A 26,924-nucleotide genomic window follows, 5' to 3' on the forward strand; every position below is an offset into this window, starting at 1 on the left:
CATCGTGACGTGCCCGGGGAGAGAGAAGGAATTGCCAAAGAGTACACAGAATGTGCTGCCTCTGGGCAGAGATTCCGGGCAGTGTGCTCCCCTCCCCCCACCGTGAGCTGCTGGGTTTTACATCCCATGAGCAACCCGTGTCTGAGAATGTGGAGCCACTTGGGAATGTTCAGGAAAACTTTAGGAGTTTGGCCCAGACATCCTTGTGTAGGAGGTGCGGGCTCCTAGGGAATTCCAAGATGGGCGTGGTCTACGACTCCTCTGGGAACCTAAGAGACCTTGATCCAGTGGGGTGGAGGGTCATCATTCTGGTTGGCCTTGGCCTCTGACCCATCACAGGGCTGATGAACTCTCCCCAAGCATGACTGCTGGCTTTGAGTTCTGATTTGTTAGCTTTTTTTTTTTTTAAACTATCAATCTTGTCCTAGCCCTGGCCCAGACTGTCCTAGGAGAAGATATTTGCTGAACTGAGAACATTCTGCCCTGGTTGCTGCGGGTGGGGTTGGGGTGGGCTGGGGAGGCAGGCTATACCCGTGATGGAGAGAATCAAGCATCGCCAAAATTTTTACTACTTACCACTTTAAGGAAATACCTGACAAAGGGCATGAAGGCCCCGGCCCGCTCTGTGTTTGCGTGACATAATATTTCTTTTCTTAAGGGCAGACTTTGCTTTCTCTGGGAGTGTAGACTTTTGAATCTTTGCCCAGTTGTCTGTTGGCTTGGGTTGTGGGCCCCGATGGCACTACCCAGCGTGTACTCAGACTTTAGTTCCTGTTCTCCGGAACTTCCCATGCCTCAGAGTCTTCTGTTTCTCATGAATATCTTGGGAAACCCCAGGCTCTTGTTGCCACATTTAATATCAACACACCCACCCCCCAGTTTCTGCCTCAAAAAAAAAAAAAAAGAGTAATCTCTTTCTAACTCTTGGGAGATTTGGGGGCTCAAACCAACAGGAAAGAGGGAAGAAGACCATTCTTGTAATGATAGTTATCATTACTATTCTCACACTTGACCCCAAATCCCCCCAATACAAACACTCTGAAAACACAGTGTTCCCCTAAATTTGGCATGAAACAAATTTGAAAGAACAATGTGATTTAAAGTGAGACTATGTGAGACTATGTGACTATGCATGTCTTTCCTTTATCCCACTAAAGACGATACAGGCATCTGATGAAGGGGCCCCACCCAAAGCCCACAGGGTAGGATGCTCTTGTGACAGTTGCATCGTACTCCGGACACATCTGTCTTCATGGGTTCCAGGAAGAGACTCTGGACCTGGCTCTGCTTTACAGACTAAGACCCACCGAGGTAGGGCAGCATTCCTTGGCTGCGGACTCGAAGCCTCCTGTTAGGACAAGCCAACTGCTGCTGAAAGGGACAGTCCTTCTTTGGCTGTATTTCTAGAGCTCTGCTCTATATTGGGCCTCTGAGTTCATGCCTTGGAATGATCTTAGAGGTGACTGTCTTTTAGTTCTTCAACACCAAAGCCGTCTTGCATGGAGGCAGGAAGGGAACAAACCTTCCATCTCCACGTCTGTGTTTCTTTCAAGCTGTGTGCCTAGCTTTGTGCACATTGAATTCTGGTATTGGTCCAGGATTTTCCCAGGTCTGAGTCTCCTGAGTAGGACAAAGGAGGGCTTTCCCATTGCACTCAGGTGGCTCCCAGTTCACAGGAGTTCTGAGAAAGACTTGAATCCTCTAACGTCCAGGAAGAACCCACAGGGTGGCCTCTTTTGTTACTGCCATCTCCCTGCTTTGAAGGTTATTCGAGGACAAAACAACTAGGGGAAGGTCAGTGGGTGTGCTGGCCTGGGGTCTTGTTGACCGGGAAGTGTCCTCGGGTTATGCACGGAACGAAGACGAGCTTATCTCTGGGTTTTCCTGTGTGGATAAGCTACCAGGGATGTAGGGTTTGCCAAGTCTCAGACACATGCCAAAGATCGTGAGCAGTTCTGAGTCTTCTAACGCCAGCTGAAATAAAACCATATCTCCAGGGGAAAAGCATTTACTTAATCTTTCCATGGTGTCCTTGAAGTTCTCTAGGGCTACGGAGGATCAGGGCCACTCGTGACTTTGCTCCCACAGAAGCGAGTTGATGGCCAGGGTCTCTCCACTACCCAGAGCCCCTCTTTCTTCTTCCATCACCACCATTCTCAGCTCGCCCTGGTGAGAAGGTGTGCCGAGTGCGTCAGAAACGCACTCCCCTCCTCCTCTCGTTCAATGTCTTAGCCTTCCAGGCAAACACGTGGAACACAGAGGTGGAGAAGTCTCTCTGCTTTGCCCTGAGCACTCCAATCCATCATCCTTGCCTCTACATCTCCTGTCTGAGTAGAGCCAGTGGGAGAGGTCCTGGGAGGAGTGACCACAAAACAAAAAGTGCAGGGAGGACATCCAGACAGATTGGAGAGACCGTGGGAGATGGGGAGAAATCCCTCCCCCCAAAATTTTATCGCCACAACAGAGTTGTGTTTCTCAAGACAGATCGTTCTACTTCTCTTGATATGATAAGACGCTAGAACTACCTGGTCTGACTCAGACTTTGGGGATGGAGACCAGCTTGACCAGGGGCAGCTCTTGAGAAGCCCAGGGCAGTTATCAGGATGCAGGGAAGGAGTTGGGGGGCAAAGGATGTTGTTGCAAAAGAACTTTTGTATAAGATGGAGAAAATGTCTGTTTTTCATATCAAGGAATGAAAGGCCCGATAGAGACTGAGAAACGCTGACGTCCCTGCTGGCCCCACCCTGGCTCACATGTCACCCAGAAAGTCTGCACCCCCAGCCAGGGTTCTTAACCTTTGGATCAGAGCCTCCTCGAAGAATCTGATCAAAGCATTAGACCGTCAGCGTCCAATAACACCCGTGTGTGCACACACACAGGCACACGTGCAATTTTGCATTCTGTTTGGGCGTTCACAGATTCCCTCAAACCTGTCCAAGGCCCCTGGCACCCCAGCTGGATGTCTCAGGTCTGCCACCATCTGGGAACCGATGGGGGTGGGGTGGCTGCAAGTGCCCCTTGAGAGCCTTGGAGCCTAGCCCCCTGCTGCCCAGCAACTCTGGGAGTTCCCAACTCTCCTTGTCCTTGGACGCCTGGCCCCCCCACACCAGGAGGGACTTCCAGACCCTCAGAACCCCACCCCCAGTGGCCAGTCCCCAGCCTGCTGGCTCCTAGGGTTGCCAGGAGGAGGGCGGCGCGGGCGCTCCCCCCCGGGCACACACACAGTTAATCCTCGGCGGCTGCTGTTTGGATAAAATGCGCTGGGAGCGTTCGAGGCTCCGCGGCCGCTCACATCTGGCCGGGATTTGCTCCTTACACGTCTGTCCCGCTTTCTTCGGCTCTTCCTCTACTTTCGAGAAACCGCGTTTCCGCTTCTGGCCAAAGAAACCTCCGAGTCCAGGCGATCCAGGTGCCGGGAAGGGGTCGGCTGTTGCCTGCACCACCTCCCCTCCCACCCACCCCCTCCCCCGCAAACTTTCGGGGCCCTCTGTTCCGGAGGACTTTTTTTTTTTTTCTTTCCTGCTTGCTCTCTCCTTCGACAAGTCTGGTCTTCCCTCGACCTGGCCGGGAGGAGGCTCCGCCGCTGGGAGATGCTGTAAGAGAGGCCGCGGGGAGAACGCGGGCGGCCAGCTCGCTCCCGGACGCCGGTGGTTGGCGGTAGGTGGCCTGGTGGGCGGGGTGTTTGTGCGGGGCGAGGGTAGGGGGGCCCGGAGCTCCTTTTTCTGTCTTCAGCATACTCAGAGAATCGGTACCTTGACTGGGGCGGGCAGCGGACGAGGAGCATAGTGGGAGGGGTCGGGGGCACTTGCTGCCAAGGGGCAGAGAGACCAGTTGCGGGAAGGGTCCGGTGCGGGTTCCTGCTGCTGCCTGCCTTGGTGGAGATGCCACGGAGAGCCGTGGCGTGGTCTCCATCTGTGACCAGGAAGCAGGAGGCTCCGTGGCAGATGCTGTTGGGAATGACTGGTTCTGTTTGTTTGTTTTAGTCCCTAAGTGGTGCCTGACTCTTTGCGACCCCATGGACTGTAGCCCGCTAAGCTCCTCTGTCCATGGGATTTCCCAGGCAAAAATACTGGAGTGGGTTGCCATTTCCTCCTCCAGGGGATCTTCGCCACCGACGGATCGAACCGCGTGGTCTTGCATTGGCAGGCGGATTCTTTACCACTGAGCCACCTGGGAAGCCCCTGGGAATGGTTGGACCTCCCTTGATTTTTGTGGCGTGTTTACATTGCTTCATTCTTCTCCGGGTGTGAAAAGGAAAGGAATGATACCCAAGTTGCCCCTCTATCCCTGGTGGGGAGCTCCTGCCCCAGTATCTCCTGCCCCAATATCTCCTGGATCATGTGAGATCCAGCCTTGCCTGTGGGCAACTTGGACCCCACACAGAACAGGGAATGCTGACTTTGGCCCCTGCATCTAATGGCTTTGGTGTTCCTGGAGGGGATCCAGTCTGGACAGGAAAAAATGGTGTCCCTTTCCCGGGGACCCTCTGGTCTGCCGGCATCACGAAGGTGGCCCTGGTTGGGGCTGGAGTCGCTGAGCTGCCCTTAAGCCTCTGGATGGCACATGCCTCTCGGTGCAGCACGAAATGCCAGGCATCTCCATAGCACAGGTGTGAGCCCACCTGTCCAGGGCACACATGTCATGTGAGTCTGGGCCTCGCCGTGCACAGCTGCTGTGTCTCCCGTGGGACCCCAGCGTGCTTCAGGCTGACCCACTCGGGGGGGCGGCCCACCCTGTGACTTGTTCCTGTCTCTTCTCTCTTTCACTTGGTTTCTAAGAACGGAGGCAGTTTGGCACACTAGGAGTTTCCTCCTCCCAAGCTTTGAAAATGGGGAGTGTCCTGAGAAACTGAGTTTTCTCAACCGCCAGCTACATCCTGGGTCCCCGGGGGGAGGATGTGAGGTCCTCAGAGGCTGCTGGGCCTTTGCTTTTTATAGTTCAGGGAAGCACGCGGACAGCCCCACGTGCAAGGTCACACATAGAGGCACTTGACTGTGTGTGCTGCCGGGAGAGGCCGGGCAAGAAGTACATGCTCCACAAGGCCTGCTCACTGTCCCTGCTGACCAGAGAGGCCGGAAACACACAGGTGAAGGGGAGATGGGGACTGAAACACACAGGTGAAGGGGAGATGGGGGACCAGAGGGTTGAGCTGTCCTCTCCCGCCCTCCTTCTCCACTCTCCTTCTTAACCTGAGCGTAAGAGGAGCTTAGGGATGACCCAACAATAGTAGTAGCAATATAAATGATGACAGTACACGTGCGTGTGTGTATCTGTGTGATTCCCACACAGTAAGCAATGAGCAAATGCTGATTCTCAACAATTCTACCAATGGCACTGTCATCCCTGATAAGCTCAGAGAGACTGTGGCTTGCCCAGAGGCAGTAGGTGGAGGACCCGAGGCCTGCATCTCTGTGCCCAGAAGGGATGTGACTTGCTCAAGGATGTGCAGCTTTCCAAACGGAGGCTGGAAAACCCAAGCTTCTCAAGTTTGCAGATTTCTACTTCCCAGCTGCCCAAAGAGAAAGTTCCTTGGGGCCAAGACAGCCAGGTTCTGCTTCCCAGGGACCCTGGCCCTCTCTTCTGGCTCTCTCTCCCCCTTCCTTCTCTCATCTTGAGTCTCTTGGGATGCCAAAGTGAGCAGCGGGTCAGGAAGACAGAGAAATGCAGGTGCCAGAGGCCTTGGATGGTCCATCTTTCAGCCAGAGGACACCGCTGCCTGTCTGGGGCAGGTGCAGCCAGCCAGCGAGGGGCATGCTCGCAGGTGGGAGCTGAGAAAGCCGACATGGCCTCGGGAAGCCTGCAGGCAACTCCCGCCTCATTCCTGGGACGTAACCTCCCTATTCAGGGCAACCAGCGCAGCATAATTCTTTTGGAACATGCTTCTTTCTGTTGTTCTTCCTGGTGCCTCGCTCCCTTCTCTCCACCCACCCCCCCTTCCCAGCTGTAATTAGCATGACTCATAAACCAAATATTCTGGCATTGAACTTTACCCATCAAAACAAAGATGAAAAGAATTTCATAGATACAGTCATGCTGCTGGGCGCCCTCACTGGACGTGAGCTTGTCTTTGGGTTTTTGTCTTCAGGGGCCGGACCCTTGTGTGGGTCCCTGTTCCCGGAGTTGGGGGTGGCTGAGGCTCCAGGATCATAGGCGAGAGGTGGTAGTTTGCAAAGTAGAGGAAGAATAGAAAGTTTCCCTTCTGTTATGGTCCCCACACTCTGCTGACAACTTAAGGTAACTCTGCCTGCTCACCTACTAGAGAGAGAAATGGCCGTTTTGGAAGCAGCCTTGTCCCCCCGCTCTGAGAGCCCAGCAACCTTCAGTGGGGCCGATGGCATCCCAGGACACTTCATCTTGGTGGTGTAACTACCACGTGTGCTAAGGCTAATTATTTTCTTCCTGTTTTTACCTGCTGAAATCTGCCTTCTCATAAAGTCAAATGAGACAGGGCAGCTTCCTGGATGGGACTCTTGACATCTCCTTGAACTGACCTCTCCCACAATGCGAGGGACCACCTGCTCACAGTGAGAAGGATTTGGAAAAGGACCATCAGAGCCTGACCAGGTGCTTCCTTCTGTGCTCTCGGGGCAGCCCAGGGAGCCGGTCCCCTGGGTCCCAGGATTTGGGATCCCTGGGGCGCCGCCTGGGCATCCCCGGCCTGGCAGGACCAGTTCTGTGCTTAACTACAGACATGCAGAAGTGGGCACGCTGGCTCTTCCCTTCCTCCCCAAGCCCGTGGTGAAACTTTTGCCACTGCGGCCTGTGACCTCTGACCTTTGTCTTCCTGCCTCTTGGAGAGCGGCTTGGTGCCATGAGCAGGCATGGGAGCTCTTGAGACCTTTGGGGGCATCTTTATCTCTGAGTCCTCATCAAGGTTGCAACCGAGCAGTGCCTGAGCAGTTGGAGGCAGAAGCAACTCCCAGACCCTGTGAAGCCACTCATCCTTCCCATGCTTGCTTCCCAGGACTGAGCTCAAAGCGGAATGGGTGTGGGAGGCCCCCCACTGCCCACCCAGCTGTCCCTGGCCTGCCCAGAGGCCTTTGGAGTGAACCCCTCTCCAGCTGTGGACGGCACAAGCATAGTCCTGTCCTGGCTTCCTGTCTCATTCAGGATGGCCATCAGGAGAGCTTTGGGCCTGCCTGCTCCTCCGTGTCTGACCACTTCCCTGCCTGACCATCTCCTTGGCTCGTTTGAAATTTTCTTGAAATGAGATGGAGCAGAGCAGGAGACCGTGGGCAGGGATGCGGGATGGGAAGGAGGCAGACAGGCGGGGTGGGCCGTGGGGGGTGTGGGGAGCCTGTGGACCCCAGGTTCATGGCGTCTTGTGCTGTGTCAGATGTTGCTGTTGGCCACTGGTGGATCCCCACTTGGGGGAAGTCCCCAAACCCTTTGCCTCCCTTGCACCCCCTCCCAAGTGGGGACATCTGGTTACCAGCCGTCCTCTGCCCTGGGGACTAGCAGAGGAAAAGGACCTCGCCTGGGAAGGCTGCCAGCCCTGGTGGTGCTGCGGGCGGGTGCAGGCCAGACGTTGGTTGGGCTGGGCTCTGCCCCTCTGCCTGCAGGTTCTGAGGCTGGTGGTCAGGGTGGGTGACTGGGGTGTGCTCGGAAACACTTGGGCTCTTTCTGCTTGTGAAGAGTCTGAAGTGAGTTCTGGTGAGAGATGGGTGGATCTGGGTGGGGTTCAGAGTAGCCCTGGCTCTCAGATTTTCCAGCATTCAGGACATCTATCCCCCACCTTCCACTTCTCCCCACCGCCTTTTTTTTTTTTTGGCTGCACAGTGTATCATGCAGTATCTTAGTTCCTTGGCCAGGGATCAAACCCATGCCCTCTGCAAAGGAAGAGCAGAGTCTTAACCACTGGACCACCGGGGAAGTTCCCTTCCTCCCTCGGTTTAAGATACAGTTATGAGAACAAGGGGCTTCCCTGGTGGCTCACGTGGTAGAATCTGCCTGCAATGTGGAAGACCTGGGTTGGGAAGATCCCCTGGAGAAGGATCTGGCTACCCACTCCAGTCTTCTTGCCTGGAGAATCCCATGGACAGAGGAGCCTGGTGGGCTACAGTCCATGGGGTTGCAAACAGTCAGACATGACTAAGCAACTCACACTTTCACACGAGAATAAGACCCATGGTACTGTAATCTGTGTAGACCTATGAGAAAGAGACCCTGAGAATATCCCATGGAACAAGCAGACCCAGGCCTGGGAAGCTGGGGAGCTGTGCTAGAGTTCAATGCCTGCCGTTTCCACTTTGTTGCCTTCTGATACTGTATTCTTCTCCCGGTTCCCTCTCTGCAGGGACCTCTCCTCTGGGGCCCCCACACCTGACCCCAGGCAACCTCTGAGGGATAGGCAGACACAGGGCACACTCAGTGCATCCACAGTGTCGATTATTATTATTATCTTTTGGCTGCTCCATGCAGCACGCAGGATCCTAGCTCCCTGACTAGGGATTGAACCTGCACCCCCGGCATTAGCAGCACAGAGTCTTAGCCACTGGACTGCCAGGGCAGTCCCCCAAAGTCAATTCTCTACACCATTCCCCTCTGCGAGCTGCACTCAGCCTCAGACCCCTTTGCTTCTGAGCATCAGAGGGCATGGGACGTTCACCATCCCTGTGAATTGTGGGCTTCCCTCTTCCCTCCCCTCCAGACCTCACCCATGCACCATTTGCTCTCTACCCTGCAAGAGCAGTGCCCTCAACATGTACATTCAATGGGCCATAGCCCCCATGCCCTTCCATTCTGAGGTGTGAGGGGGGCTCCTGGTGATTCTGTGCCTAAACCCAAAGGAGTTCAGCTCCAGCAGTGGGTGTTAAGATACGACCCCAAGAGATCTTAGCACATCACTTTGATGAGACGGTTATCAGGGATGCCCCAGTGCCCTGCATGGTGCTGGGCCTGGGACAGGCCCTCAGCAATCTGCTGGAGGGATGGACACGAGGGTTCAGCTGGGAGATAATTTCTGCAGGGCCCGGGGCTGCTGCTGCTGTTCCCACGGTAACCGAGTGAGCTAAGCAAGTGAATGCCTGCCCAGAAGGTGGGGGCCCCCCCGCTGGACCGTGGTTTGGTAGAACCAGCCCATCCTACCTGGCTTCTTCCTGGAGGCCCCCTTGAGGCGCAGCAGCAGGAGCTCTGCTGTCAGGCACACCTGGGTCTCACCTGAGCTCTAGCACCTGCCACAGCAGGGCCTGAGCGGTGACTCCCTGACTCTGAGCCCATTTGTTCCTTGGAGAAATCGAAGTGGCTGTAGGGGTCAAGTGCAGTAGCCTCCGTAAGGTATGTGCCCAGAGCCCAGCACGCAGCAGGTGGTTAACCAGTGGTCACGGTAGAGCTTTGTTAGAAGCAATCTCTGGTAATGGACAGGGCTGCTCACGGGCCCATTAACGCGCCTGACCATGCCTGACAATGGGCTCATGGGTTTTTCTCCATTTCCTCCTGTTTGATGGCTGCAGGCAGCTTCCTTCAGTAGCGAGTCACCAGTGATTGGTGTGTGAAAGGCAGAACAAATCCCCTGCTTCTAGAGAACGTGTTCTCTCCGGCTGGCCTGATTCTAGCCCCGCTCCGGCACATTCTCCCGCATAACCAGTACCCACGGTAACTCCAGGGTTCTGCTGCCTGATCGGAGCACTGTGTCTTCTTCTTTTTCCATCACATTGCTAGAACCCAGCCCTCTTCCCAGTGCTCAGCAGACACTCAACACACACTTACGAAAGAACGTGGGACTTTAACACGAGGACAATTTATATTCCACACAGTCTGGCTTGAGCCCCAAACTCGCCACAGTGTCCCCAAGCCCCTCCCCCGTTCTCCTCTCCCTTGAATAGACTCAAATTCCTCAGAATAAACAAAATGCTCTCTCAATCCCCAGAGTGGGGCTTATTTGTCATTTTTCTAAGTGGAAAATAATGTGTACTTAATGTGAAAAAATATGTGACTATTATAGGGGAAAACCCCAGAGATACTAAAATAAGAAAATGGCAAACATCCATATTTTCATCACTCGGAGATAATTGCTGTCAGCAGCCAGGTGGGTGGCCTTTGGGTCTCTGCAGTTACTGTATGTGCGTGTGTGGATGTGTTCTTATGTACATTTGTTTTCAACCTGCATTTTAAACTCATCAGCATTTTATGAACATTTTTCATGCCCGTAAATACTCATCTGTTGACAGAGGTCAGTCCTTAGTGCTGCTGGCTGAGGTTGCCCACCTCCCAGCATCATTTATTTGTTTATTTGCTGCTAAGTCACTTCAGTCGTGTCCAACTCTGTGCGACCCCATAGATGGCAGCCCACCAGGCTCCGCCGTCCCTGGGATTCTCTAGGCAAGAACACTGGAGTGTGTTGCCATTGCCTTCTCCGATTTGTTTATTTAAATGCCTTTAAATGGAGCATGTGTTTCCTTGTTGTTGCAGTCTCCACCCCTCCCTATGACAGTACAGCCCAGACCACGGCCAATGGCTAAAGGCGCTTGAGTTTGTCGCCCTGAGCAACCACCTCGTTTTTAGCTTTCCATTGTGTGGATGTACCGTCATTTGATTAGACAGCTTTTGCAGGATCTCGGAGGTGGTTTGTAACTTTGGTTGATGGAGGCAGTGGGTTGCAACTCTTATTTTTCTTTTAAATTTTTTTCTTTTTGGATCTTCGTTGCTGCTCGTGGGCTTTCCCTAGCTGTGGTGAGTGGGGGCTGCTCTTCGTTGAGGTACAGGGGCTTCTCCTCATGGTGGCTCCTCTCGCGGTGCACGGGCTCTAGGAACGCGGCTTCAGTGGCTGCAGCACCCGGGTGCACAGGCTTAGTTGCCCCATGGCATGTGGGGTCTTCCTGGACCAGAGACGGAACCTTTGTCTCCTGCACTGGCAGGTGGATTCTTGACTGCTGGACCACCGGGGAAGCCCGTAACTTTTTTTTTGAAGTAGAAGGCTTTGAGTGCTGATAAGAGGAGCATTTGAGGCAAAGACGGCTACCTGGTCACACCAGGATTCCGCATTCTGATGACACATAATAGTGTGTCCTTGGTCACTCTCCCCACTTCCCTTCTCCCCCTACTGCAGACCACCCACATTCCAAATTAGAGACAGAGCTGAACACACTGGCTTGAGTCCTCTTTGGACGATGGCTCTGCTACTTGAGAAGGCCTGAAAGGGAGTGCGGAATTCAGTCAGTACTGAAAGTCAGACCCCAGACCCTGGAGATGCTTGTGAAAAACGCATCACCTGTGTGTGAGGACCTCCTGGCCTGTGAGGGGACCAGACAAGAAAGCCGCTCTGTGCCAGATGCTGGGGGAGGAAACTTCCTGGAAGAGGTGGCATCAGGCTGGGGTCTGAAGGACACGGCAACGGGGAAGGTGGCAGGAGAAAGATATGGAGGATGAGACCGTGGTGTGACTTCTGTTGGGACTTCCAGTGGCTCTAGGTGGCTGGCGTGAAGGATACAGGTGCAGGGGTGGGGATGAGGGGCCAGAGATGAGACGGGAGATAGATGGTGAAGTTTAAACATTTCCTGTACTTTCGTGGGAAGCCTTTGGGGCCAAGGGTGGCATTCAGATGTGCAGGTTTGAAAGTGGCCTCTGGCAAGCAGTTTGGAAGGCAGAGGAGAGACGAGACAAATGCAGGGCTGAGAGAAAAGCGGTGATGGCAGCCTAGACGGGGAGAGAAGACCTTCAGGAGGCCTGGTGATGGTGCGGGAGAAGCAGGGGTCCAGGGGTCTCCCAGGTGCCAGCCTGCGGCCCCTGTGTGAACAGCTGTACGTGCAGGAGTAGGAGCAGGGCTGTTGGGGGCTGAGAGAGAAGACAGAAAGCTAACAAGGGGCTCGAGCATCTTACGACAGACTGAGGAGACCTGGTCTGAAGACAGCTGGACACCTGGGTCCGGACCAGCGCTGTCCAATAGGACTTTGCAACCATGGACGTGTCCTCCCAGCTGTGCTGTCCAGGAGGGGAGCCACTTAAGATGTGCTTGAGTGACGGAGAACGGAAATTTTCACTTTGTTTAGCTGTCATTAATGTATCTGGCCCCAGGGGCCAGACACTACTGTTGTGGAGAGCACAGGCCCAGAGCTTGGTGGTCAGGGACGCCTGCTGGGGACAAGGATCGAGGACCCATCTGCTGAAGCCATCATACAGGAAAAGACGGGCAGAAAGCGTTTGGAGTGAGAGGGGCTGAGAGCTGAGGATACAGCCTGGAAAACACCTGTCTCTAAAGGGGAGGTTGCGCAGGGTAATCACTGGGAGACAGGGTGGGCCGGAGCAGGGGCGGAGAGGCGGATGGTCATCTCCGGCAGGCGCTCTGCAGCGCACACGAGAGCCAGAGCCGTCTGGGCTGGATCGGGAGGTGGCGGGACTGTTGGATGCTGAGCTAAATTACACTCTTGACTTAGAAGCCACTAGATGTGGGACAACGTTCTACCTTTTGCCAAACTCCCCCCGCCCTGCCCCGTCCCTGGAGATGGCTGTAAAACACGGCAGTGATTTTCAGGTCCCAGAAAATTGAAAACGGTTGTGCTGCTTGTAAAAGGGATAGTGCGGTGGCCGTGGAATTCCCAGCTACTTCCCACCCTCCGTCTTGGGGGCGGTCAGCCCTCTGAGGGTGTCACCACTGCTGGGCAGTGGGCCAGGGGCCAGGCCACCTGCGGCGTGGGCTCCGGCGAGCACGAGCTGTCAGTGGCTCTTCTCTCTCGCACGGTTCTCAAAGCGGGGGCAAGCCTGCCGCCCGAGGCCTCACAGCTGGGAGGTGATCTAAGGACAGGGCTCTAGTCAAGGAAATCTTTGTTTGCACTGGGGAGGCTGGGCTGGCCAGGTGCCCCCGAAGGCCCGCCGCCCGCGGCCCACGTGGTCTCCTTGTTTGCAGGGCCTGGGCAGAGATTTAGGCAGTGTCTGCTCTCAGCTCCAGGTGAGCCCTTTCTGGTCTAGGCACAGAGAGTTGCCCCAGGAGAGGATGGAGATGTTTCAGGATGGGGAGGAGGCCTGGCCCGTCTTACCTTGGCTGTTTGGTCCCAAGTCAGCACAAAGGAAGCCCTCGCTTATTCATCAGCAAGTAGCCCTGGAAGACTTCATTGCCATCCCTGGCCTTGGGCTTTGGAGGGAACAAATAAACCCCCAAACCTTAAGAAAATAAACCCTCTTCCTCTAAACCAGAGAACAGCTTCTTGGAAAAAGGAGAAGAAAGAGATTCAGCGAGGGAGATGGGCACCAGGACGCCTTCATCTTTTGGGAAAGGCTCAGCTTACCCCCAGTTGACCGGCGCATGCGTGCGTGCTCAGTCGCATCTGGCTTTTTTCTACCCCATGGACTGTAGCCCGCCAGCCTCTTCTGTCCATGGGATTCTCCAGGCAAGAATACTGAGTGGGTCAAAGCCGGTGCTCTGGGACAACCCAGAAGGATGGGGTAGGGAAGGAGGTGGGTGGGGGGTTCAGGATGGGGAGACACATGTACACATGTGGCTGATTCATGTCGATGTATGGCAAAAACCACCACGAGATTGTAAAGTAATTAGCCTCCAATTAAATAAATAAGTAATTTTTTTTTTTAAAGGGAGACACACACACACACACAAAGAATACTGAGTACATTGCCATGCCCTCCTCTGGGTTATTTTCCTAACCCAGGGATTGAACCCGTGTCTCCTGCATCTCCTGCTTTGCAGGCTAATTCTTTACCTGACTGGAGTTTCTTTAATAAAGGATCCCCATCCCCCACCGCTGCTTCCTCTAGCGTGTTGGGAGGAAGCCAGAGAGGGCCCAAGACCAGCTGGGGCTGCCCCATTACAAAAGGGAAAATTAGATATGAATTGAGTTCCTGGGTTTGGTGAGCAAACGTCATTTATCAAGTGGACGTCACTCTGCCTCCCTCCTGCCCATCACTGGAGGAGCCTGGTAAGTGGAAAATGAGTGTGATGAATGGCTTCTGGGGAAGGAAAGCAGATGCCACGTGTTAGACAATCCTGATGGTCATCAGGGCCAGAGGGACACCCCAATATGGGGCTTTCTTCTTTCTGGGCACCCCAGGATCTGAGTCCAGGGGACCTCTTGCAGCAGCTGGAGAGCTCTGAGCATCTCAAGTGGAGAATTTCCGCCAGATGTCGAAGCAGAGAGGCAGCTCCAGGGCTTCCTTTCTGGTGGAGAGATCATCAGGGAGGGGAGAGGGGGGCAGGAGCAGATGTGCCGCTTGCTGAGCTGAGGGATGGATGATGCTGAGTTGAGACAGGCTCTGATTGGATGCTGAGTCAAGTCGCCTTCTTACCTAGAAGACATTAGGTGTGGGAAGACATCCTATCTTAGGCCCAGCTTTCTTGGGAGATGAGTGTGAAATTTGGGGATTGATGTCCAGGCCCTAGAAAAGCCAGACGAAGATATTTGTCTTGGGGGTAAATTGAGGTCTGGGGCCCGGCCAGAGCTCCTGGAAAGCGTCAGCTGGTACAGAGGAGCAGAGTCCTTCAGGAGATATTAAGGAGGGTTGGTGACTGATTCAGTGTGGCGGGCATGTGAGAGGAAGGCATCTAAATGACTCCCAGATTTCTGGCCCACTGTTTGCTCATGCTTCCTACTCCCCCACCCCCCAACTTCATGTTAATAGGACTGAGCTGCCCAGTGGAGCTTTCTACGGTGATTGAAATGTTCTGTTCTCTGCCCTCCAGTATGGTAGCTCCCAGCTCCCTGTAGCCATTGAGACCCTGGAATGCGCCTAGTGTGACTGGGAACAGAATTTAGAATGATCTTTCCTTTATTTTATCTTTTTGGCCGTGCCATGCAGCATGCGGGGTCTTAGTTCCCCAAGCAGATATCAAATCCGTGCCCCCTGCTATGGAAGTGTGGAGTCTTCACCACTGGACCGCCAGGGAAGTCCTTAGAATGTTCTTTAATTTTAATTGGTTTAAAATGAAATAGCCACAGGTGGCTGGTGGCTACTGCAGGGCACAGCACAGGCCTAGAATGTCTCTCTCCTTTTTTTTTTTGTAGATGAATATCTTTTTTAAATTTCTAGTTTGTTTCGTTTTGGCTGTGCTGGCTCTTTGTCGCTGAGTGGGCTTTTCTCTAGTTGCGGAGAATGGCGGCTAGTCTCTAGTTGTGGCGCGTGGGCTTCTCATTGCCTGGCCCCTGTTGTAGCGGAGCACCGGCTCTAGGGCCCGCGGGCTTCAGTAGCTGTGGCTCCCAGGCTCTAGAGCACATGGCTCAACAGTTGTGGTGCATGGGCTTCATTGCCCTGCGGCACGGGGGGTCTTCCTGGATCAGGGATTGAACCCGTGTTTCCTACATTGGCAGGCGGATTCTTTACCACTGAGCCACCCAGGAAGCCTCCAGAATGTCTCGTTTTGAGTCAACATCTGCCGTTTTTGCCTTGGGCTGTCTCCTTCACTGGCTGGTAATCGCCTTGAGGTTATGGGGTGTTTATAATCTGCAGTGGCATCCCTGCCTCCCAAGCTCTTGCCTGATGCTGTGCGCATCACCGGCATCCAGGAAACCATGGCTGTGTTCAGTTTTCTGCTGAGAGGCAATTCCTGAGCTACACAGGCCATTTGGACTTGTCTTCTAAATTCCTTCTAATCCAGGGAGATCCCGGGTTTCTCTCCCCTCTCAGAGCAGCTGGTTACCCGATGATGATCAGGGAAGAGGGAAAACCATGGTTATAAAATGCTTTTGTCCAAGGGCACTGAGCTGGGTGTGGCCACAAGGCAAATATGTGTAGCCTGAGGGCTGGGAGTTCACTATCAGAATGCTGGCTGACACCCTGGAAGTGGGCGGGCCCCCCAAAGTGCTGGGACCGGTTTTTGAACAGATACAAAGAAACTTAGACTTGTATATGAAAATCCTCTCCTTAAAGGATTCACCACACATCCATTCTGGGGCTCTGGAAGATAAAAATAATTAACCAGGAAGTGTTCTCACACTTCCTGTCTTCCTCCAGACCCTGCCATTGACCCAATTCCTCCTTTTCCCCTCCCACCTACTGTTGGAAGAGGGGAGGAGGTTAAGCTGCAGGGTGATGGGGAGGGTTGAGGGAGAGAAGAGGAGCCACAGGTCCTGGAGGGAGTGAGTGGTAGAAAAAGATGTTCATGGAATTGCCATGGAATCTGGCAACTGAGTGTCTTGCAGGGTTTGGGATGGGCAAGTCCAGAACTTGAGTCATGTTGGAATCGACCTCAGACGCCTTGACCGCAAGGCAGCCAGGAGACTGGACCATGCAGGACCTGATTCAGAAGGGTTACACATCCCTGGCCGAGGCGTCCTGGGGGTCGCTTCCCAGACCTGCCTCACTGAGCACAGCACGTTCTCCTGAGTCACCTTTCTGGGCTCCACACCCCCTCTGTTGCAGGGGACTTTGTTTCACTGGAAATCACTAAAGTGGGCCAGAGCCAAGTTTGGTTGGAAGTTGGGCAACACTGTTTTTTTGCCCCAAAGTGATTAAAATGATCATAGTCATGATGCTGACTTTGCTGTGGGACTTGGGGAAATGGTTCTGAAGATAGTTGCGAAGAGGGAAAGGTTTCAATCTGGGTTTGCCTTGGCTCCAAAGAGGAGGTCCTTGAGGAGAACCTCCAGCCTCTGCTGACCTCTCTCAGTCCGCCTGGCGCCTCCGACACTGCCGGGCCATCACGGCTCCACCCCCGCCGATATCACCACCCCTTCACGGGCTGCATCCTGGTCTCCGTCTCTTCTGACCCAGGTACAGAAAAATCCCCTTTCTAGACTTCGAAAGAGACATACCAACGTGCAGAAGGGTGCTTCCATTGGGGGTGGAGGACTGATTCTCAACTGGGAGGATTTCTGCCTTCTAGGGGACACGTGGCAAAGTCTGGAGACGGTTTTCGGCTGTCACAACTGGGGGTAGGGCTATGCTGATGACATCGAGCGGGTGGAGTCTAGGGATGCTGCTAAACATCCTGCAAAGCACAGGACAGCCCCTCCCCCTCCCTCTACCCCACGACAAAGGCTGATCCAGCCCCAGATGTCCTCGGTGCCCAGGCTGAGGGACCCTGGGGGCAAAGGAATCCAAGATAACTCCTTCCTTCCTCTTGCTGTTATTTTCCAACTTTCCCCAAATGAATTGTATATTACTTTGGATTCTGGGGGGAAAAGATGTTTAAAGAAAGGAAAATCTCTTTTCCTTTCAAGTGATGCAAGTTTGGCATTGAAGAGGAAAACGAGAGTAATTATCAAGGCGCCAAGGAAAAACAGAGGAAATACAGAAATAGGGCAATAAACAAATTTGGAGAATTCAATCTGACAAATATTTGTTGAGCGGAGGGTGCTGCAGGATGCTTGGCGGATCCAAGATGAACAAGACCATGTCCCAGGCCCAGAGGAGGTCACGGGTCTGCGGTGCAGAAACTTCCCAGCCAAGAAAAACTCTTTGCAGAATGAGACAATATGAGAAGCACAAACAGCAAAGAGCACGGGGAATTGGTTCCAGTTGAGGATCTGGGGGGCTTTCCTGGTGGCACTAGTGGTAAAGAACCCACCTGCCAATGCAGGAGACATAAGAGACATGGGTTCGACCCCTGGGTCGGGAAAATCCCCTGGAGGAGGGCATGGAAACCCACTTCAATATTCTTGCTTGGAGAATCCCCATGGACAGAGGAGCCTGGGGGGCTACAGTCCATGGGGTCGCACAGAGTCAGACACAACTGAAGTGACTTAGCACACAGGCGTGCACCAGGGTCTGGGAGACCTTCAGGAGGAATATGAAACACCTGGATGGGTCTTGGGTAGGATTTTGATGTGATCGGAAGGCAGCCTGTTGAATTCAAATCCAGCCCCCACGGCTTATAAATTGGACAGCCTTAGGCTAATCAACTTTTCAATGTCATTTTTTCCTCACTGGTGCTTAGTTACTCAGTTGTGTCCGACTCTTGGTGACCCCATGGACTGTAGCCCGCCAGGCTCCTCTGTCCATGGGGATTCTCCAGGATAGAATACTGGAGTGGGTTGCCATACCCTTCTGCAGGGGATCTTCCCAACTCAGGGATTGAACCCAGGTCTCCCGCATTGCAGGCAAATTTTTTACCATGTGAGTCACCAGGGAAGCCCTTCTTCACTGGTAAATTTGGTATAATAATGAATGAATATTGTCTCCTTAAAGGATTCCCTGCAGGTCCATCTGAGGCCTTTGATAGGGTAAAACCTATTAATGAGGAAGTAATCTCAGAAGGAACCCAAACCCACAGGGTTGTATGGATGAATGGAAATGCTCTAGTGATCCCCAGCACCGGGCCTGGGGCAGTTGTCAGTGGAGCACGGGCTCGAAGGCATGTGGGCTTCAGTAGCTGCAGCGTACAGGCTCAGTGTTGTGGTGCACGGGCTTAATTGCCCTGCTGCAAGCGGAATCTTCCCGGGCCAGGGATTGAACCTGTGTCCCCTGCATTGGCAGGTGGAGTCTTCACCACTGGGGCACCAGGAAAGTCCAGGAGAGATTCTTTTAATATGCGTTTTACGAATTACACTTATAAGTACAAACTTTTTTTGTGAAATGGAGGTGAGGTCGTGAACGTTTTGAGTGGGGGCACTGGTTCCAACCAGTTTCTAGGTCATTGGGAAGGTCTCTGGGCCCTGACTCTTGGCAGGTAGAGAATGTGGAGGTGGCGGGCCCAGCTAATCCACTGCAGGGGATGGGGTATGCAGAGAATTGAAGAGGTGGTGGAAGTGTGGGTTGGGGGCTTGGGGGTGGGGTTCCTGCGGAGGCCAGCCTTCCTGGCTCCGTCTCATGTCTCCGAGGACCCACTGGGAGCCTCAGCTCCCTTGGCTCTGGGTGCTGGTCCTCTGCTTCCCCCAGGTTTTCCTGACCTGGCATGGGGCTCCAGCAGGGCCAGAGCATTCTGTCTTCAGAGCTAAAACAGTGAGCCCACTAACACACAGAAGAAAGAACGAAGCTGAGAGTCAGCACAATGAGAGGGTCGTGCCCTCCGGGGCTGCGAGGTCTCTGAACCAGGGGAGGTGAAGTACGTCCACGGAGGCCCAAGACACGTGAAGGGAGCATTCACCTGGATAGACGATTACCAAGAAAAACAGAACTCGCTCTCAGTATTTTCGTTCCCCTTAGACATGAAAAGAGGAGTTAAAGAAAAATCAGAAAATCAGACAGGACCTTCTGAGGCTGTTTCCTTGTTTGATGCTTTGTTCGTCCCCCATGAGGCCTGGTTCCCAGCTCCAGCCTGGCTGAGAAGGGGAGTAGGTGTTCTTACTCCCCCAGCTTCAGCCCTTTCGCTGTGCAGTCCAGAGGGTCCAATTTAGTGTCCTCGTCAGCACTTTCCATGTTAAATTGTATGTTTTGGTGAACAAAATGGGTTGGGATTGACCACCGTCTTCCCTTCCATGATGGGAGGTTTTCCAGCCATCAGAAATAGCCGAGGTGCACGTGACTCCTGACTCCACAGGCGTGTAAACCCCATGGCTGGCCCGGGTTAGCCAGGGTGGTAACTGACAGTGAGAAACAGGTGAGATGTTGTGTCTGTTTTAAGCTCAAGCACTGCCCCCTAGTGGGCTCACTGAGAACCACCCCAGTGGTCAGCTCTTTCTAGAAGGACTGTCTCAATCCTGGACGAAGAGGGTCCTGTCCAGAGCTTTTTGGAGAGACATGGAGCTGGCTTCAGTGACAATAAGTGCCCTCTGGGGCTGGGCAGACTCGCCCCCCACCCCCACATCAGATGCTCAAGGACACTTACTGGTGGGCCACCTGGTGGCCAGAGAGCAACTTGACACCTTCCTGCACACCGGCCCCCACGGTGCTGGCTGGGGCAGACTCACTGCACAGTGGACCCCCAAATTCATTCCAGATTTTGCTCATTGTCCTAACACGGTCAAGACACAATCATCTTCAGAGCTCAGGGTTGAGGGGTCTCCTTCCTGGGAGGCATGGGGGTGCTCGGCAGAGCTCAGCGGCCACAGGCAGCCGGGTGCTCCAGGGTGGAATGTGCGAGTCTGTGCATATTAAGTTTGTGAGTGTGCTGAGAGAGTGCATGTTGGGGGTGGGCATGCATGTGTGCCTGAGTGTGCACACATGTGAGTGCATGGGAGTATACACGAGTGTGTTGAGTGTGCAAGTATGAACACAAGAGTATGGATTTGAGTGTGTTTAAGTGTACTGTCTTGAGTGTGTGTGGAGTGTATTTGTGCATGAGTGCGTATTGTCTGTGTGAGAGAGGGTGTGAGTACGTGTGTGTGTGGGCCCGTGTGTATGTGCATGAACATGCACTGGGGTTTGTGTGTGTGTGTGGGAGTGTGTAGCTAGGTATGTGAATGTGTTGAGTGTGTGAGTGTATGATCACCCTCCCAGGAGGAGTGGCAGCGAAGCACCTCCCAGAGTGGTGGCTGGGGCGAACTCCATGGGCTTGTTCTCCCCGTGGGGCTCTTCCAGCCCACATCCTCCGTGTGTCTCCCCAGCAGGGCTCGGCGGGAAGATGGGCTCCCGCGGGCTGAGACTCGCGCTGGCGTGCTGTCTGCTGCTGGCCTTCGCCTGTGGTCTGGTGCTGGGCCGAGTGCCCCATGGGCAGCAGGAACAGCAGGAGCAGGAGGGGACCAGGGAGCCGCCGATGGACCACGCTGAGAGGTGAGGCCATCGGGTGTGGGTGCCGGAGCTCCGGCTCAGTGGTGGGGATAAGGGCCGAGTCCGGGCGCCCCCGAGTGCTGTTGACGGCCAGAGAAGGGGCAGAGGCTGAGGCTGAGGAGCTGGAGGACGGAGGCAGCATTTCTCCATTCAGTGACCCGGGCGTGTTGTCTGCAACTGTGGGTAGTAACCCAGCCTCATTCCAGCCCCAGAGGAATATGGGTCTGCCTGAGGTTCTGCAGTCACATCCTTAAAAAAGAACATGCCACCCCCCGACCCCAGCCTTTGGTTTCTTTGCATTCTCGCCTGTCCTTTGAGAGTATCTATTAGAGCTCTAAGCACCACCTGGAAGTAGAAGGCAGGGACGCTGCTAGACCGAGAGTGCATCTCCACCACCCTGCTGTCTGATCACATTACCAGGTGGGGGACAATGGGTGAAGACTGACACGGGAAGTGGCGGCTTTCCTTGAAAAGTTATGAATTTCTTCCTCATGGCATTGTCTTCATATACCTGATAGCTTAATTGGTAAAGAATCGCCTGCAATGTGGGAGACCTAGGTTCCATCCCTGGGTTGGGAAGATCCCCTGGAGAAGAGAAAGGCTACCCAGTACAGTACTGGCCTGGAGAATTCTGTGGACTGTATAGTCCGTAAAAGAGTCAGACATGACTGAGCGACTGTCACTTCACTTCACTTCATATACATATGCCTTCAGTGATACACAGACTCTAGGATCTTTGGGATATTTTGTAGGGATACATAAAACGCTTAGGATTACTGATGGAAATGTTGTTCATCAAACAAGAGGTCCTAGACACCCAGTGCTGGCTTTGAGTTTTATCAGCACTTTTCACTAGTCAACTTTGGGCTGACTTGATACTCAAGGCTTTGGGCTGTCTTGGAATATATTGGAATTGCATAGGTCTGGGGCAAAGGAACATCATTCTTGGGCCTTTCTGCTGGCTCAGACTTACAAAGACTCTGCCTGCAATGCAGGAGACCCAGGTTCCATCCATAGGTTGGGAAGATCCCCTAGAGAAGGGAATGGCCCCCCACTCCAGTATTCTTGCTGTAGAGTTCCATGGACAGAAGCAGACTACAGTCCATGGGGTCGCAGAGTCGGACACGACTGAGTGACTCGCCCTTTCACACACACAACCGCATTCTTGACCTTTGTCTTTTCTTCTCCTCCCCTTCCTCGTCCTCCTTCTTTTCATTTAACGAACATTAATCAAGTGCTGCTACTGAGCTGGTCATCCGACATACACATCGATGACACAGTCTCTGGGCTCCAGGAACTCCAAGGCTGTGGGGGGACAGACACGCACGACCCACTTCAGTGAGGCTGGCTCTGCAGTACAAGTGTGTCCACAAGGTGGATGTGGAGGGTGGGGGAAAGTTAGGTGGAGAAGTGACTGGGTCTTGAAGGTCACTGGGGGAGCATCCCAGGCACAGAAGCAGGGGAAGCTGCCTGGCAGCCAGGGCAACACGTGTGAAGGGCAACCTTTCCAGTGTCTGACTGTGTAAGGCTAGTGGGTCCTTTGAGTAGTGGGAGCCAGTGTTGGAGGGTAGAGGCTGGGAGGATGGGATGAGCCTGGTGGGGAAGGATCTCTCTGGAGCTTCATCTATAGGGGAGTCGTGGAGAGATTTGCATTTCATGGTGTTCTAGAAAGAATTCTGCCCAGGGGAATGAACTGGCAAGAAAGAGATGAATTCCAGGAGAGCATTCAAAATGCCAGTGGTCCCAGAAGTGAGGAGAGCCAAGGGCCCAGGTCCTGGAAGTACTTTGTTGGTGGACTGGGCTGACCCCTCAGGACTGCATGATTCTCCGAATGGAGCAGAGAAGCATCTGTAATGAGGCTGAGGGTCCCATTCTGGTCATGCTGGTCATGCTGCTGCTGCTGCTGGGGACAGGGTTTGGAAAGAGAAGACTCTAGGGACAAGCAGAAGTGAAGGGCTGTCAATTTGGGACACTTCTTATATGTGGGGCTCATGGAATCTTTGTGGAGACTTCTGCTGGGAGGTGGGGGCAGGGTTTCCTCTGAGGGTCTAGGACTTGTTTAGTTGGTAAGTTGTGTCCAACTCTTTTGCGCCCCAACATGGACTGAAGCCCGCCAGGCTCCTCTGTCCATGGGATTTCCCAGGCAAGAATACTGTTTTTTCGGTATTGAATACCATAGGCGTGGGTTGCCATTTCCTACTCCGGGGGATCTTCCCCAGGAGAACCTGAGTCTCCTGCATTGGCAGATGGATTATTTACCACTGAGCCATGAGGGAAGCCCCTAGAGCTTGTAGGTGGCTGAGTTTAGGGCATAGAAATCCTTTTCCTGGATTGTCTGTGATTTGAAAATAGGAGCGGAGTAAAACAAGGGGCTGACCCTTTGATGAGAGGACTGTGCCACCTCCAAGATGGTGCTGTCACAACCGAACAGCTGCAAGCAGAGAGCACGGTGCAGTGCAGTGTGATGCCGGGAGGTGGCAGCGTGGAGCTGCTGCTCCCCGGGATCCTCAGGAGCCCCTTTCCAAATGTCAGGTTGTAAACAGGACCGTAGAGTCTCCAGCTGCTGCAGTTCCCAGGAATCCCACAACGTCTGGCTGAGCCCTCTCATTTGCAAACAAGTCAGCTTAACATAGTGTCTTCCAGAATCCTGGAGGTCAGAGTTCCAAGTTAAGTGAAGTGAAATGAAGTGAAATTTGCTCAGTTGTGTCTGACTCTTTGCGACCCCATGGACTATAGAGTCCATGGAATTCTTCAGGCCAGAATACTGGAGTGGGTAGCCTTTCCCTTCTCCAGGGGATCTTTCCAACTCAGGGGTCGAACCCAGGTCTCCCGCATTGCAGGCAGATTCTGTACAGTCCAAGCCACCAGGGAAGCCCTAGATACGTGAAGGGGATGTTCATTCAAGGGCTGCCATGTCATGTCATCCCGAGACCCCTCCTAGAGGTGCCAGATTTCTCCCATGGAGCCTCCATCTTGCCAGGCCCTCAAATTGTTGCTGTTTTTGTTATCATTATTTCCATGACGGTCACTACAGTTAACGGAGGGCAGGGGCTCTTTCTGAAACTTCACTGAGGCCCTTAGAGTTCACCAAGAGCCAGTGCAGCACATCTGGGAGGAAGATGTGGCTTCCTGGATGGCGCTAACAGTAAAGAATCCGTCTGCCAATGCAGGAGACGCGAGAGACGCAGGTTCAATCCCTGCATCTGGAAGATCCCCTGGAGAAGGAAATGGCAAGCCACTTTAGTATTCTTGCCTGGGGACTTTCACAGACAGAGGAGCCTGGCAGGCTACAGTCCATGGGGTCGCAAAGAGTCGACACGACTGAGCACAGAGCACAGCAAGAATGCAGACATCTGAGTTGAGAGCAGGCGAGTCAGGTAGCCCAGACTCTCTAGCAGAAGACAGAGAAGAGTTCCTGGCTCTGAGAGTTCCTGGCTTTTACAGTGATGTCTTTACTCCCTTAGAGATGAAGAAGAGCATGAAAAATACGGCCCCAGGCAGGACGAGGAAGCCCCTGTTTCTCGGTGCCTCCGCTGCTGTGACCCTGGTACTCCTGTGTACCAGGCCATCCCGGTGCCGCAGATCAACATCACCATCCTGAAAGGTCAGGCACAGAGACCAGCCGAGGGCACCTTCCCCTGGGGAGCAGAGAGGGCGCTGCCCTGTCCTGATCGGACGGCGGGGCAGAAGATAGACTTAGGGAGGAGGAGGGGCAGGGGCAGATGGCTCCCTTGGGGCACTGAGCAGAAGCATGCTGTCATCTGGGGGGAGGAAGGAATTCTGTTTCTGAGGCTCTGGTCCCCTTCCAAGAGGAAAGGTTGGGGACAGGACCACGGGAGAAGAAGCCTCAGGGCAGCTCTGGGTCTCACCCCTCCTGCATTTGCACCGAAAGCCTCAGGGTCACGGTCCTGCGAGCAGCACATCACCTTGCACAGCCCGGCACAACAGAGTCGGGAAGCCAAACGGCCCCGGGTCCTACATCCCCGGGGCCCTGTGTCTGCAGTTCATCTGCTTCGAGAGAGCCATGGGCCTGGCCGCTGCTCCTGTTGCTTTTGGATAAATGCTTTACGTTGCAGGGATTTTCCAGAAGGAAGAAAAAAAAATTTTGATTGCTTCTGGATGAAAAGAGAAGAATCCTTGAGATTGCTTGACACCGTGTGTTTTCCCGTCCTGTTTAGGTGAGAAGGGCGACCGGGGAGACCGGGGCTTGCAAGGCAAATATGGCAAAACAGGGTCCGTGGGTGCCAGGGGCCACACGGGACCTAAAGGGCAGAAAGGGTCCATGGGGGCCCCCGGGGACCGCTGCAAGAACCACTACGCCGCCTTCTCCGTGGGCCGGAAGAAGCCCCTGCACAGCAACGACTACTACCAGACCGTGATCTTCGACACGGAGTTCGTGAACCTCTACAGCCACTTCAACATGTTCACGGGGAAATTCTACTGCTACGTGCCCGGCATCTACTTCTTTAGCCTCAACGTGCACACCTGGAACCAGAAGGAGACGTACCTGCACATCATGAAGAACGCAGAGGAGGTGGTGATCCTGTACGCGCAGGTGAGCGACCGCAGTATCATGCAGAGTCAGAGTCTGATGCTGGAGCTGCGGGACCAGGACGAGGTGTGGGTGCGCCTCTTCAAGGGCGAGCGGGAGAACGCCATCTTCAGCGACGAGTTTGACACCTACATCACCTTCAGCGGCTACCTGGTCAAGCCGGCCAACGAGCCCTAGCCACCTGCCAGCCTCCATCGCCACAGGCTCACCTCCCCTTCTCCCTGTGCCCCGCCCTGCTCCGCTGGATCTTCCCCACCCCACCCCCCACCATCTGGAACCTCCCTCATCCACTCCTGGTCAGCCCCTCCTGCACCCGGGTTTCCCAGGCCCCCCATGCCACCCTGCTTTGGCATTCGACATGACGCCCCTCACGGGAGCGGGAAGCAACGTTGGCTGGGTGGTCCCAAGCCTTGCTGTGTCCGCACGTGCAATCACCAGGTGGGTGTGCTATGGGAGTTCCCCGCTGTGTACATGTCCTTGAGTGAGACCCTCCCCCGATGTGCCCCACGACAACGACGCACCAGGGTGTCCCAGAGCAAGCCACCCTTGCTCCAGTTGCTGGGAATAATAAAGCCAGTTCTAAAGGTTGTGAAAGGAGCAAAGTAAACCATGAAAAGAGAGGGAGGCAGTTGTTATTTTTGTCTTCCGCCGGCCCCGCTGGCTCCCAGGAGGGCCGTCTCTGCTTTAGGCAGCGGAAGGCTCCTGGTAAGACAAGATCTAAAGTGGATGCCGAGAGTATCCACTAGAGAGGAAACTACTGGCTTAATATTTTAGGCCACATACAAACCTTCTTGGGGGACAGCTGGACTGATGTCCACATCCTGTGGACATTCCTGTGGCCTCGCCCAGGGGCTCAGCTGGTCTTTCTGAGCCACAACAGTGAGGGGGTTTGAACTGGGCGGCAAGTGTCAGCTCCTCAGAGGGGCAGCCACGCCCTCGGCTTTGGCCTCTTACTGGGGGAATAGTCTGCTGTTCAGTCTACTAGAAACCGTGGGCTTCTGGCAGCAGGTGGTTCTCTGAGCAGCAAAGGTCAGTACAACCCAGACAAGCCACGCATCCTTGCGTGGCTGTGTTCACCAGCACCCCCCACACCCCACCCTGGCATCCTGGGCAGGGCTTCCACGCCTGCCACCCTGGCACAGGCTTTCTGTCCCTCTTCTCCAATGGGTCAGCTAGGGAAGGCTCAAGGGTCTTTGGTTTTGTAGCAGCTCTCATGGTTGCACAATATTTTCAATAAAACCTGCTCATATACCCTCTCATAATCCTACACCCCAGAGGGTTCAGCATTCAGCCTGCCAGGACCCTCCCGTGGAACCTCTTTGACCATCAGCCTAAGACCATGCAGCGGGGTGCTTTCCTGGGCCCCAGAGCAGGGGAGAGTTCGAAGGGACTGGAAGGCTCCCCACTGCCTGTCTCCAGAGCTCCTGCACAGCTTAGCCTCTGAAAGAGGGTGTGTCCCCACCACCGGTGTCAGAGCCTCTGCTCTGAGCGGGGTGTGGGGGCGCTGCCTGGATTGGTGCTCTAGTTCTTGGCTGACTTTGGCCAGGCAGCCCTCCCCCACTTCCCTACATCAACCCCCAGGGCCGGGGTCACCCTGCCTGCTTGGGCCCTAGGCCCAAAAGGAGGCCTCCTGCTCACGATCTGGTAATGCCCAGTCTTGACCGATCCCTCTGCCCTCGCCGGGCCTGGCTGTGGGGTCTGGGGTCCATACATCCCTCCCTCTGCTGGTCAGACTTTAAAAACTGTTTCTGTTTCTGCTGGTGAGCAGGGTGCCCACCTGCTGCTTTGTGCTGCCTCGGTGCTCTTCCAGAAAACATTAAACTCGGAATTGTGTGTTTCAGCA

At 54.2% G+C, this 26,924-nt stretch overlaps 1 protein-coding gene across 5 annotated transcripts; it reads left to right on the forward strand.

Moving 5' to 3' along the window:
- The first annotated feature begins 3,252 nt into the window (after positions 1–3,252).
- On the forward strand, positions 3,253–26,924 carry C1QTNF1 (C1q and TNF related 1). Of its 5 annotated transcripts, none has more exons than XM_070389205.1 (4): positions 3,253–3,657; positions 20,367–20,532; positions 23,994–24,133; positions 24,708–26,924. In XM_070389205.1, exons 2-4 carry the CDS (start codon positions 20,384–20,386, stop codon positions 25,256–25,258), a joined length of 840 nt encoding a protein of 279 aa, XP_070245306.1. In that variant the 5' UTR covers positions 3,253–3,657; positions 20,367–20,383; the 3' UTR covers positions 25,259–26,924. The 5 variants fall into 5 exon arrangements, with proteins under 5 accessions (XP_070245306.1, XP_070245305.1, XP_070245309.1 ...); XM_070389204.1 differs by having other exon boundaries at positions 3,254–3,657; positions 20,370–20,532; XM_070389208.1 differs by lacking the exon at positions 3,253–3,657 and adding an exon at positions 4,968–5,086 and having other exon boundaries at positions 20,370–20,532.

Source organism: Bos mutus, chromosome 19 (genome assembly GCF_027580195.1).
Source record: "Bos mutus isolate GX-2022 chromosome 19, NWIPB_WYAK_1.1, whole genome shotgun sequence".
NCBI classification, from domain to species: domain Eukaryota; kingdom Metazoa; phylum Chordata; class Mammalia; order Artiodactyla; family Bovidae; genus Bos; species Bos mutus.